Genomic DNA, 13,662 nt, shown 5'->3' with positions numbered 1-13,662 from the left:
AAAGGGAACTCAAATGTAGAGCATCCCAGATTTTGGTAATTTTTTTAAAGGAAATATCCAAAATAAATAACTGGCACCATTAAGAAATGGGTAATATTATTCCTGTATGTGTTTGGTGAAAATATCTTCCTTACTCACAGCACATAAACAACACCCAGGAGTGGCTCCCCCTCAGCATGCCTCAATTAGAACTTCATTAAATGCTTTATTTTGTGCAAAATTTTTTCTTCTTGGTCTCGGTAAGACCACCACTAATGACCAGCCTTGAAGTGTAATCATTAACAATAGGATTCCATTTTTGTTTCTCCTGCCGTCAGGTCCCGGTACCACTTACAAAGCAGTTTTGTTGGGTGAACTAGACAGACCTTATTGCTCTGGACTGCCACAGTCCTCTCTTCTACCTCGGTTATACGACAGGTAAGAGTTCTTGGGTTAAAGTAAATTTTAAAGCTTTATTGCTCTAAATAAAAAAGTACAAAATATTCTTACAATAGGACCCGGTTATTTTTTTGCGATGTAGTAAAACCAAGGGAACAGGCTCATTGCACGCAGAATTCGGGACATGTGCGGAGCTGCTGACCTTCACCTTCCAGAACGTGGGCTTCTGCTCAGGGAAACATCTAACTTGCTGCAGGGGCTGCGGTCTTCTGACACAGCCTGGCCAGCAATCCAGCCATTTGTAACAGTGAGTTCACACCTTCTGCTATCTTCATATGAGTGTACCCGATTTCCTGGGGATAAAGACATTGTAAAATCTCCTGGTTTCTCCTCTGGTCTGTGTATAGTATGACTAACAACTAAATAGAACATATCCCTTACTGCTAAGAGACCAACTTCAGAGTCACTTGAACTTCAGAGAAGCGTATCTTCTCACGTAGACCAACCAAATGCTTTTTTCATTTCGTTTTTTAAAATCAAAGCCTGTATTTCTCCACTTCCTTTCTAAGGAGCAAGATGCATGCATTTGAGGACAGGTTTTACATCTGAAGAGTTATTCTATTACACTAGTTTACCACTTGTTGACTTGCTGTTAATATAATTCAATATTTTACTATCTCTTGGAAGTATGTGCCTGAAGAAAGTTGTCAAGGAGTTATTTGAGGCTTTGATGTAAATAATAAATTCAGTCAGCATTACGTTTGTTATTAATTCTAGTTGATCGCGCAAGTGACTTATGGTATTTCTATGGGTGGTTAGACTTTAAGCTTTAAGTGACTATTCTTATTGACAAACTGATGATGCAGAGTGGGAAAGAAAGTAATATGAAGTTAAGAAATACTTTTTTGCACTAACATATAGCAAATCTCCAACAGAAAACCCTGAGGCTGCCCTGCATCACATCCTCATTTTAAAAAGGGCCAAAAGACCCCAGCAGAAGCTAGGTTAGTACTAACCTTGATAAATTCCAGTTTCAGATATTCTGGCATTTGAAAGGTTTTACACACACGGAAGATGTTGCCAATCACATCTTCTGGAGAGTATCCAAGTCGCCACAGGTGGGCAAGAATCTGTGCAGGCAAGAATAATCCCTCATTTATCTGCAAAACTTATGAGGTGAGTCAAGTGTATTCACTTCTGGAACAGCTGTATATAACTATGGGAACTGCATGTACTAATTATCAAATGATTTAACCTCAATTCTTTAGCAAGTAATTTCAATACAACTTGGTTTTTTGCTTGTTGGCTTATTCATCTGAACAGACCCCTGCATAAAAAGGATTTAATTCATCAACTCATCTGCATGGTACTGCCCTTATCTTAAAAAAACCACACACCCTGAATTCTTCAAAACAAACAAGGATTCTGTAGAGAAAGCGTCTGTCTGCGCAGACACAACACATGAAAACCAACCTTGTATGCTTCATCAATATTTGCGTTTATGCAGTGTTGTATCATTTCTTTCACAAGCAGAGGATGAGGCTCATCACATACCTATAGCAAAGTGAAATATTACACTTCAAAATATTAGAAGACTCTGCATAAAATCCCCGGTATTTTCACCAAGCTTCAACACCGCTGAAGTACTGAATCAGACACGTTCTCTAATACAGATTAAATTATAAGTAATGTGACTTTCCTAGTAACACAGTCATTCTGCCATGGCAGGCTCAACAGCACGAAATGAGAACGCTCAAGTAATAGATTCAAAAGTTATCACTGTGAAATTTCCCAGCAGTTACGTGATTCATGAGCTTTGAGAGAGCTGGAAAGCCACAAAGTCTCAGAAGTGCCATTAGGGACTGACCGCTAGCGCTCTCACCCTTTTCCAAAGGCACGTGCACTTTTTTACAGCCCGATGCTGTAATTGCTACATACACAGTGCTGTCTGCAAACTGGCAAAGCACCTTCAAAGGCTTCGCCATCTGACCAAAGGTGTCGCACAGCTGCAGTGCTAAACTTCTAGCACAACTGTTGTTGTGCACTATTACCAACCTTGAAGACGTTTTCACTGTTTATAAAGCCAAATCCAGAATATGTGGACTGTAAGTTGTTTAATGCCTGTGAAAGAAAAAAATAAGACTTCCTTTATTTTCGGAAGTGCTCTACTTCTCACTCCCCTCCTCAGGATGAAATACACTTTTCAGAAAATGATGCCAAATAAGCAGTTTTCAATTAAGCAACAGAGTAAACCGCAAATGTATGCAGACTTTGTTTCCTCCCACAAATTTGGTATCCAGTTCCCACCAATTCACTTTTAAGGAGCAGATCCACCTTAAAACCTCACAAAACCAAATAGTTTAGTTACTCTTGTGCCACAGGTCACATCCCCTTTGCTTTACCTCTCCAAAGATAAATCCATGAGAGCCACAATTCAAAGGTTTTTTTGCTTTAAACAGAAGCCTTTGTTTCATTGCCTTTCTTCTTTTACCTGTCTCATATCTCCTTGGGCTGTGAAGATAATGGCTTCTAGTCCATCATCTGTGTATGGTACATCCTCTTTCTCAACAATTTTCAGTAGCCTTGCAAGGATTTGTGAATCTGTCAGCTTGGTGTAACGGAGCACCGCACACCGGGACTGGATAGGTTCTAAGGATAGAGATGTGTAATTAGCATTTCCCTCTTCTCTTAAAAAAAACCCCAAACAAATATTTGTTTTAATCTTGGAAGAAAATATCTCAGTTTCCAAATCTTTGTTTGTCATCTTTTAAAGAAAATGAACGTGTCAGCTCCAGACAGAATATAGCATCTCCTTCAGCATATATAATTGATACAGTCCTTCACTTGAGCCCAAATGTGCTACGTGAGTTTTCCCAGATATATGCAAATATATATGAAGCTCAGCTTCTTCTGTTCTCCTGGTTTTCTGAATGTATATGTTCGTCATTGCTAAACAAGAAAAGTCTAAAGGTCTACAGTGTGTTAGCCTATAGGCAAACTTTTGTTTTGGAAAGCAGGACAGCAAAAGGGGTTCAATACCCATTATACAATACATCAAACATCTTAAACTGTAGCAGCTGCATGGAGATTAAGCCCAAAGTATGAGAAATCTGCTTCTGCAGTCATGCCTAGCACTGTCTATTAAAACCAGCTGTTCAGAGGGTTTGCCGGCCACACAAATATACTCTTCTTTTATTAGCTGGATATACAGGTGGTTTGATTTTTCACAAGTACCATGGTTTCTTGCAATGAGCAGGTCCAAGGTATTTCTGAAAACTGCCTTGGAAGTTAGCCAAAAGTATGGAGAACATACGACAAAAACTCCCAGAGACTAGCAGCACTTTACCTATGATTTTGTCAGAGGCATTGCACGCAAGTGCGAAGCGCGTTGTTTTGGAATAAATTTCCATTGTTCTTCTCAATGCTTGCTGTGCTCCATCTGTCATGCTGGGGGAGAAAAGAGTTAGGACAGATTTTGCCCTTCCCTGACTTAGAGCTGCAGCCTAATAACTATTTTTATATAAGCTTCAGAGTTTACTGATATTAAACAGTGCTTTTTAAATTACTTGATGTTCTGGCTTGATAAACAAAGCTTTTTCTAGTCATGTGAACATATCACCCCGTAATGCAGGTAGTCACCGAGAGCTCCATAAAACTAACACACAAAATTAAGCCATTAATACTCTGAAGAATACTGCTAAGAATGCTACTACTTACATACAGATGGAGGAGAAGGTCCTGTTTTCATCCAGTGAAATTGTCTACGTAAGCTAGACTCTTTTCAAAGAGAAAGAACCAGTACACTAGATGATGCTATTTCATATCCAGCTAAATCACAAGGTGTTTCACCCCAATATTCAGCACCTCCTTTGAAGCAATGATCTCTGCTTGATGTGAGTAATCTCACCAGAACACTGTTCAATGCATATTTATTTCCTAACAAATTATTTTTGATAGCCTGATAGAAACATCTAAGACTGTCCAAGACAGCAGCTCTGCAGACAGGACAGATACAATGCATTTCACACAGTAGCTGAGGTTAGAAAACAACAACATACCTGTCTGCTTCATCAAGGATGATTATTTTATGCCGACCTTTTGGAAGTGTGACCTTTTGCTGGGCAAACATTTTGATTTTGTTTCTCACAACATCAATGCCTCTGGAACAATAATTCAAGCGATTCATGATCAGTTGGGTGAAATCACATAATAGACTTTATTCAGCAGCCACAGTGGCTGAAATGTTCCTGAGCTCCCTGTTCTCCCACTGTTTGTTCCTGCCCCTTCAGCTGTGCCAGCATAAATGTTGTGAAGCCATGCTATAAGCCAGGCTGCCTAACTGATTCAGATTAAAACACCAACACTCCTCCTTTTTGGAGGTTTTGAAAAAATAATTTAACAGCATCAGTATATATATATATATCAGTAACCTCACTTAACAATACTGCCATAAAAGGCCTTATGTTTGGCAAAAGGTGGGAATGAGCAAAGGCAGAAGCATTTAAGACTGCTTTGCTATTTTGTCGGTGCTTCACACAGCTACATCCACAGACTCAACTATAATTCAGAAGAGTTTAAGAAAAACAGCTGGATAGACTGCATCATTTTAGCACAAGACAGACACTTTCCAAGACAGAGTTCCAACAAAGACTTGCTTTTAAGAAGAAAGGATTTTACTTTTTTGTTCTGTTTAGAAAATGAATGTTGTGAGTCTATAGCTCTTCTTATAGCTGATCTTAACAAAGGCAGGTACAATGTATTGTACTCATCAACAACCCTCCAGGAGATGTTCTCAGAATACTTCAGGATGGGTCTGCTACAGAACTTGGGAAACATAATCAGCCCTTAGTGCCTGATCCTTGGAGGAAAGTCAGTGTCCTTTACATACCTAATACCCTTATCCTAATTTTAATCCCCAACAGCACTTACAGCACTAACTTCTATCACTTCACTTTTTTCCTTAGGCATTGAAGAGTTCTGTTATAAACAACTTGTTCACTTTTCATTCTTAGGAGGATCTTCATGAATGCAGGAAGCTTAGCTCTTTAAAGTAAATTCAAGAAAACAGTACCATTACAGATTCTGTGCTCCATCTGTTTGTATTTTTATGTATGAATGTATCTATCAAGTTTATAAAACATCAAGTAATAATATCCATGTTGGTAGGTGGACACCAAAGATTGCCTAACTTTTAGTTGGAAAATCTGCATTAAAATAAGTACTAGAGGCTTTACTATAGCATTAAGCCCATTACGCTGGCCTGAGTTGAACTAAAAATAAAAATGGATACTTGCTCTTTCATTAAAAGTTTGATAAGGTTTCTTCATTCTCACCTGTCATTTGAGGCGTTCAGCTCCAAAACAGCATCCTTTAATGCAGGACCAAGCAGAGCACGAGCCAAGCAGAGGATACTAGTGGTTTTACCTGTTCCTGGGGGACCCTAAAAATGCAAAATGCAACAATTGCTGGTAAGCTTTATATCCTTTTCTAAGCTGTAGTCTCTACAACATGCCCCAGTCATGAAAAACAGCTGCAACAGAGGAACTAGAGAGACTACATAAGACTAGAGGTTGCCTGAGTTCAGGATCCTGCCTCCAACTGAGGAGAGAAACGCTGCAGGGAGAAGCACAAGACGTGTTTCAATAGGCACCTCAGGGCCAGGTCATTTTTTGACAGAAACCTGTTCACTGCTTGTGTATTCTGCCAAGAACACTGCTCTGTGATCATACAATCAGCATCCCTCTTACCAATACCTTCAGGCACAATGCAGGCTGCTGTGGCTAGATTTCAGAAGCCAGGACCAACACAGTGAAGAAATACAGCACAACACAGCAATACTTACAGCAATTATAATATTTGGTACATTCCCCTCTTTTGCAAAGACCTAAGAAAGAACAATAATAAAAATGATATAAGAAAATAGTGGGAACAAATAGTTTCCAATCCCATTAAATTTTAAGCATGAGAAACAAAGCAAACCTGTTCTTTTCTTCCCTCCTGCTTTTATTTTTTTGGACCTTGTTGCTTTTGTATTTTTTTTAATTGAACCAGTCAGGCCCTAGAATAACATAGAAAAACTTCAAAGCACTTAATCCCACAGGTCTTTAGTACTCTTGCCTTTCCTTTGCACCTGTTATATGTTTGCTAGTTTAAGCTTTCTGTTAACATACTGTGTTTACAAACTAATTTGTCAAGGAAAATACTTTTCTTCCAGAAAAACTTTATGTTTCTTTGTTTTGTTATATAAATTATATTTATTCATTGAAACAATAGTATTACAACAGCTAAAATTTTTCTAAGTTGTAACAAAATAGGGCCAATTCAAACAATATCCCAATTCAAGAAGGCGTATTTCCTTAGAACACCAATCAAACATGTCCTAAAATGTGTAATTTCTTAAGTAAATCAGAAAGGCTTTTTCCACGTACTCAAGTATGGATGTAAAAATAAAAAAGTGCTTTTACTGATCTGTAGGATCTATGCAGAGTTATGTTTTCTGGGTTAACCCATAAAAAGATAAAGGGACAGTTACACACCTCCAACCTGCTCACAGTATCTTCATTTCCAACTATTTCACATAATTTCATGGGTCTGTATTTTTCCACCCTGTAAAGGTAAAACCCCACACACTTCAGCACGTCTAATAAAACTTTAATAGTGCTTTACGCTGACAGAAAAGGAGGACTATGTTACGATAACATGGGACAAAGATGACTTAATGTGTCTTTAGCGTGAACATTGCAGGCTCCCCCCTGACTGCCAAGTGCAGGATTCCACAGCATTAATTCCTTAATGATTGTTTTACCTCGATTAGTATAAAAAAAAGGAAAAAGGAAGAAAAACATGCTCAACTGGGACACGAGTTTGGTGCCTCAGTCTGATATCAGGGCTATGAGGAGATGCCACCCTGTGCCCTCTTACGGTTGACACAAGGCAGGGCTGACTTTGGGCTCCACAGGGCCTTCTGCTTTCCACCCACGGCCGCCCGGTGCCCTCTCCCCACGCCACAGGCCCCAGTCTGGGCAGGGTGCAGGCAGAGTCCTCACCGCTGCCAGGCCCCCCTCACTTCCGAGTCAGATCAGTGTCTGCGGCTCGGGGGGCACAGAGGGAAGCCCTCAGCACCCAGGCCTGGCCGGGACCGCCCCACAGAGGGAGGCACAGCGGGGCCGGGGCCATCCTGCCCGATCCCCTCAGCGGAGGCGCCGTGCGGGTACAGGCCCAACAGCCTTGCGTGAGCCCCCGCCTTCCCGCCAACGGCGCGCCCCGCCCCCCTCTCGCTCCATAGGCTAGGCCCCGCCAGGCCCCGCCTCCCGACACGCTCTGCACCAATGGCCGTGCGCCCTCGGCCCTTCCTCCCTCCCCTGGCTCCATCTCGCAGGCGCTGGGCGGCCGTCCGCGCGCCCCGGCTAGCAGGCGTTCTCGCGCCAGGCCGCGCCGCCGGCACTCACCAGGGCAGCTCGTAATGGCCGCCGGCGGCAGGAGCGGCCCCCGGGGGGTCGGCGGATCCGCGCTTCTCGCCTGCCGCGGGCCCGGCCTTCTCGTCCTCCGCGGCCTCAACCTCCATCCCGGCGGCGGCTGATGCGGCCCGGCCCCTGTCTCCCCGCCGCCTCCGTGAGGGGAGGGCCGCGCTCCCGGGCCCGCCTCGCGGGGCGGGACGGCGAAGGCCGGCGGGGTGGGTCCTCCCCCGCGCTCCCTCCGGCCCTGGCGCCTTGGGCAGCTCTGTGGGGTGGCGGGGAAGCGGTGGGCCGGGCTTTGCTGAGGCGGGACTGGCGGTTAGGCGTGGGGTGGGCTTCTGCCCGGCCGGTTTGGAGCCTGGCTGCTTTTTCTGCCCTACTGACTGATTAAGTGTTAAGATAATTAATAAAAACAGTAATATGTTTGCACTTCAGGAGTCTAAACCTTTGTTTCTTCTTCTAGCTACCTTTATTTCCCCCTATAGAATGAAAACAATAAAAGAAACACCGCAAAATACTGTAAGTATTTATGTTACAATGGCGGGGGGTGGTTCTAGTGCTACCGTTAGAATTTGCGTACCAGTGCTAGTTCTAAACCTCGGTAGTTACTGGGGCCTCGATACAACTTTAAGCTCTGCTTATGCTCTATATGATCAATGACGTCTATATTAGTTCAGTGGGCAGAGGATATGCCCTTCAGTCTGGGCTCTGATTCCTTGGGAAGTGTGTCTAATTTCAGATTGGTGTGAGGCAGAAACTTGGAACCGATTGTATTTGAAGCCCTGTGTGAACAGTAATGCTCTTCTAAGGGAGTAGCTTCCTATTTCTTGCCACAACATTTGCATTCCAATGTTATTGTCAGTGCCTGTTACTTGGTGTTTTGAGGTTGGCGCATGAATGTTTGCAGATGAGAGCATTGCCTTCTACCTGTGGGCTGACAACAATGGAGTTTGCAGAGTTTCTTAGAAGGCTCTAAAACTCTGGAGGGTGAAGTTTCCGTTACACAAAGTACAGCCTTGTATCTGAGGTTTTTTATGTAGGATGGTCAGTGCTTTAATCTTGTTTAGTGTATTTATTTATTAATAGCTGTATGTGGTTCTTAGTGGTTTTAGGGTAAGTGTTATTTAAGGGTGAAATTGTAAGTGGTCTGCAGCATTTGCATGGCTGGCTGAACTAACTGTGGATTAATTTCACCTCTGTTGGAGGAAAAGTAGAAAATTAAATAACACCACAATTATATGGTATATGAGGGTGAGACAGTTGGCATTTTCTTCAGTATTCAGACTGTTTGTAGCACGCATACCGGATGAATACAGTCTTCCTGTAATACCTCAAACTCCCTGTGTTACTCTTGTCTTTGGATTTAACTTACTGCAGTGCTCAGCAGAGCCCAATGTGGGGACAGTGAAACACTGCAGCTGCATACAGCACTGCTGGTCATAACAGTCTGTCACTACAGCACACTGGACATGCTTTGGTTTCTTGCCAAATTAAACAGTTGTCATGCTCTTAGGAAGTACCCGCCTCTAGATAAGATACAATTTTCCTGGCCAGCATTAATTCTGCCACTCTATGTGCAGGATTGTTGCTGATAAGCACCCAAAGGATAGTAAGAAAGGCTGTTTATAAGAATTGTTGCAGAAAGCCCAATGACAGATTTTGTGATGTGTTTCTACTAACCAGTTGTAATGTGTGTGTTTCTCTGGACCACAGTCTTCTAAAGCACTGCAGCCCCTGTGTAGGCGGTAACTCCTCACGTACCCACAGTGGTTCTGTAGTTTACCAAACACGGAACAAGTATTTACCAAGGGCACAACAATATTGATAGGGATGTGTGGCAGGTAGATAGGCAGACCTGAGCTGAAAGTTTTAAAACCCATCTGTTCCAAAATCTGACCGGTTTTTATTGTAGTCTGCCTATTGAGATGACAGGATATATCCAGGATAAAATGAATTCCAAATTCAGTGCTGAAATGCCAGAACTCTTTTGATGTGTCATCAACAGTGCCCGAATACACATGCCAGTGGTAGATGTACTGTATTATCCTGAAAGGAGAATAACTCTGAATTTAAGATTATTTTTTATGACCTGTCTCCCACCCCAAAAAGATATATAGAAAAAGCTTACTAAGTATTTGCAATCAGTATAGAGTACAGGTAAAGGCATTTTGCTAATGATTTACTTAGCAAGGGGAATGTTCCTCTGGGTGCATTCAAGCATATGTACTACTAGTAATGGAGATCACCATGAGAGGAATAAATAGTGATTTTGTGGTCATCCCAGGGGCAAGGAAGTCCCAGCTGCAGGTGCCTGATGTGAAGAACGAGTCCTTTAAAGACCATATGGAGGCTCTTCTAAGATCAGCTCCAGTCAAGGGCTCATGCTTTAGCTCCTACAGGGAAACTACAGCCCAGTGCAGCAGGTTTCATCAGAGGGTTGGGTAAATGCAGAAGTTGTGGCAAAAGAATTGCTGTTTTGCATGCTATGGTTGGTGAAACTGAGGATAGCTTGCTTGAGTTTGAACAGGAAGTTGAAATTAGTGAAGACAATAAAAGCAAGGCAGTAGTTGAAGACAGCGAAGAACAACGGTGATGAAATTATGATGGGGGATGTGAGGTGTAAAATCCAGAAGGCACCAGAAATAGAGCACAAAAGAGAAACCTAACTTTAGGCAATCATTAGTGAAAAGTTTGTATCTGTACTGCATGTTCAGTACAGATAAGCAATAAAAAGTTTCTTATATACAGTGGTTTTGGGAGGGAGGTGAGAACTGTTTGATATTCAAGGTCACTTTGCTTTTGGGTTAAATCTGTGAGTTCAGTTTACCATTATGGTTAGGGCTAACACTAATACATGTTATCCCACAGATTAAAAGGGCAGGGGCTGAGACCTTAAACTACAGTGTTAACAGAGGTGTAAAGTTCTTGCAGCTGTCCATTCCCCGTCCCCACCAGCCCTGCAGTCCCAGTTAAAGCTGTCACCTCCTATCGCAGTGTGCTGTTCAGCAGCCACAAGTAGGTCATGTAGCACAGATGGTCTTGCTGCCAGGGAAATGCAGAGCCTGCAGTCCCCTTTGAGGCTACTCCCTGTTTGCTCGCTCTCCCTTTCAAACAGTTAGTTTGGAGACAGCGGAATGAATTCTGATGCTACCGACCGCTGCATCTTGTGTTTGCTGAAGCTGAAAGCATAAAGCAAAGCTGGTACAAATGCCAGCAGTGGAAGTAATGACAGGGTGGTTAAAGCTGGCGCTTTATGAAATAGGGCATGACCGTATTAGGGTTGGTGTGGGCTTGACGTGTCTGCGCCCAGACTGACGGGGCCCTGATTCCTGTAGAACTGCTGAGCTTGAGCTCTAAGAGCAAAACTGGGGATGACGCTATCAGTATACACAGGGTATTAATTTGTCCCGGTAGCATCATAGCACCCCTCCGTTCTTCATACGTTTACCTGTAGAATGTCCCTGGGAGGTTCAGTTGTGCTGATCTGAGCTAATGTTATGTGTGCCATTTAACATTTTTTCCTAACTATAACGGCTGAGGTCATGCATTCACTTTCCACCAGCACACTGCTGCCTTGTAGTTTATTTGCCCATCCACTGTCTCATCCTTCCTCTCTTGTTAGCATCTCTAGTAGCTGCAGAGCAATGGCAGCTCACCAGAACAGTCTGGGTAAACACAGCATGACATCTGCCTGCCCTGTTACCTGAGCGCTTTTATATACAGCATCTTGTTGCTTTTTGCATTTTCATTAAGTACCTTTAAATGTGGGGTTTTTTAATGCTGTCATACGAAATTATAAGCAGCATGCTGTCTTAGCCTGCAGTTAGGAAATTCATACAGCTGGAAGTGAGGCAAGTCACAGACTGTGGTGACAGAGTAGCTGGAAAGATCAGTTTTGGCTTATTGCTACCAGGAGACTCTAATGTTGTATATATTTACATTCTTTTCTATAAACACCTGAAAATACTTAAAAGAGTGGATTTAGATCACTGCACATTTATACCTGAGAAGCTTTATTATAATTTTTATTGGTGTGTTGAGGAACAAATTATAATTTGTCCAGTGCTTTATGCTGGGTGACAAGAAAAGGATTCAGGAGCAGAGTTGGTTTTTTTGATGCTTAAGACTAACAACGTAATTGAAATTTCCTTTCCTTTTTCTTTTTTTTTTTTAAGCAGATAATAGAGAATGAGTGTCCACAAGACCAGATGTGTGGTTACAGCTTTAGTCAGCAGAGGGAGTATGGACACCTGTATTAAAAGCCACATAGGGTCACCCATGACAGCCAAGGGAAGAGACTTTCTCCTAGAATTCCTCTGTTGTCTGCAAAAAAAAAAGGTAAATTCTTTAAGCATACATTTTCCTAGATGGCAAAATGCGGTTGCTGGCTACTAACACTGTTGATAAAGCTAAAAGTGTAGGAGAAGGGAATGATCTTTTGTGCTTACTATGCTTTTCTCTTTGTGGCAGTCACCCTGTGAGCCCTCAGCCACTTGCACCTGCAGCTCCGGGCTGTCCTGGAGCAGGACCTTTTTTCCTCTGTGCCAGGATCTCATGTTACCATTAATGACTGTAGCAGGGCTCTGTTTGCACAAACGCCTGCCTCCAGGGAGGACACGGACTCCTCTATTTCACTGAGGAAGCTGAGAAAGCAATTGTGTGTGTGACTTCTGTTGACAAATGTAGATGTTGCAAAGAGCATCCTGCAGCAATGAGTGCCTTTCTGGGACTCCCTTGCATAAGAGGAAGGATTTTGATGAAGAAGAAAGAACCTGATGGCTCTGTGAGCCTTCTGGTTGAAGACTCAGCCTTGAGGTGGTGCAAAACCAGCATTTCCCATAGTAATGGGAATGTGGACTGCCTTGATTGATGTTTGTCAGAAACTTCAAAAGAAATATGCAGTGAAGTTGATACAAAGTCGATTTTATTTGTTTAATAGTTACAGTATTGCTTGACTTTTGGTCAGACACAGTGCAGCCATGATATAGCATGATACTTCTGTTTAGCGCATCCGGCATTTGTACTTTCTTGTGTCTGTTCCTTACGTCAGCAGTCTGGTAATATTCTCCACTGACTGCCCCTAATTGGTACCGCATGACATTATGCAATCCATTTCAGCTGTATCTAGTCTCTTAAATGCTGGGCAAAACTTGATCAGAGACCTTGTTTGGCCAAATGCCACAAAATAAATTTTAAATAACACTAATTTTCACTCATTTTCTGTATGTAAAAAATGCAATAATGTTGCTTATCAGGAGCTCAGGAATTACCAGGCTGCAGCACTAATTCCTTCAACTCTGCAGAGCACGGATTTAGAAATATCAGAAGGAAGAGCTGCAGTATTCCAAACCAAGAAGTTCCTAAAGCATAAAGGAGGAATTTAGCGAAAGATTAAGGGTTGAGTGTGGCTTGACTGTGGAGTGCTCATGATAGAGGAAGTGAGAAAAATCTGACAAAAATAAAAATGTGGTTATCTTCAGACCTCTCTGTGTACGGGTGAATTTTACTCCAAATGTTTGGTGTGGGTTTGCCTGGATATGGAATGAAAAATAGGACTTGTACTCTTAAGATTTGTTTTAGTGGTTGCATAGCAATTTGGGATTTAAATGATGACTTGGTATATTATGTCTAGAGCGTAATACCAAAATATGCACTTGAACTTTGATTGTCTGAAGACAAAATGGCTTGTGAACCTTTCCTTAGTCTGGGAGAACATGAAAGGGAACAGTCCTGAATTCCTGGGTGAAGGTGTATTCTGTTTTATGGGGTTAAAGTCTAGCCAAACCCAGGTGCTGCACTAGCTGGCCCTGTACGGTTTGAGTTGGCCACA

At 42.4% G+C, this 13,662-nt stretch overlaps 1 protein-coding gene and 1 long non-coding RNA gene across 3 annotated transcripts; one reads left to right on the top strand and one right to left on the bottom strand.

The window, feature by feature from the left end:
• Positions 1–435: 435 nt before the first annotated feature.
• Positions 436–7,960, bottom strand: RFC2 (replication factor C subunit 2). 2 transcript variants are annotated; one of them, XM_054847189.1, is made up of 12 exons: positions 7,827–7,882; positions 6,915–6,984; positions 6,358–6,436; positions 6,221–6,262; positions 5,712–5,818; positions 4,437–4,538; positions 3,725–3,825; positions 2,870–3,027; positions 2,434–2,499; positions 1,852–1,932; positions 1,395–1,508; positions 436–731 (listed from the first exon to the last, which is right to left on the bottom strand). In XM_054847189.1, exons 6-12 carry the CDS (start codon positions 4,505–4,507, stop codon positions 621–623), a joined length of 702 nt encoding a protein of 233 aa, XP_054703164.1. In that variant the 5' UTR covers positions 4,508–4,538; positions 5,712–5,818; positions 6,221–6,262; positions 6,358–6,436; positions 6,915–6,984; positions 7,827–7,882; the 3' UTR covers positions 436–620. The 2 variants fall into 2 exon arrangements, with proteins under 2 accessions (XP_054703164.1, XP_054703163.1); XM_054847188.1 differs by lacking the exon at positions 6,358–6,436 and having other exon boundaries at positions 7,827–7,960.
• Positions 7,753–12,170, top strand: LOC129214907 (uncharacterized). Its single transcript, XR_008579845.1, has 3 exons — positions 7,753–8,050; positions 8,296–8,351; positions 12,011–12,170. It is a non-coding gene; the product is annotated as an uncharacterized LOC129214907 (long non-coding RNA).
• Positions 12,171–13,662: the final 1,492 nt, after the last annotated feature.

Source organism: Grus americana, chromosome 19, assembly GCF_028858705.1.
Source record: "Grus americana isolate bGruAme1 chromosome 19, bGruAme1.mat, whole genome shotgun sequence".
Classification (NCBI taxonomy): domain Eukaryota; kingdom Metazoa; phylum Chordata; class Aves; order Gruiformes; family Gruidae; genus Grus; species Grus americana.
Note: the sequence above shows the minus strand (reverse complement) of the source record. Positions and strands in the feature narration are given on the sequence as shown.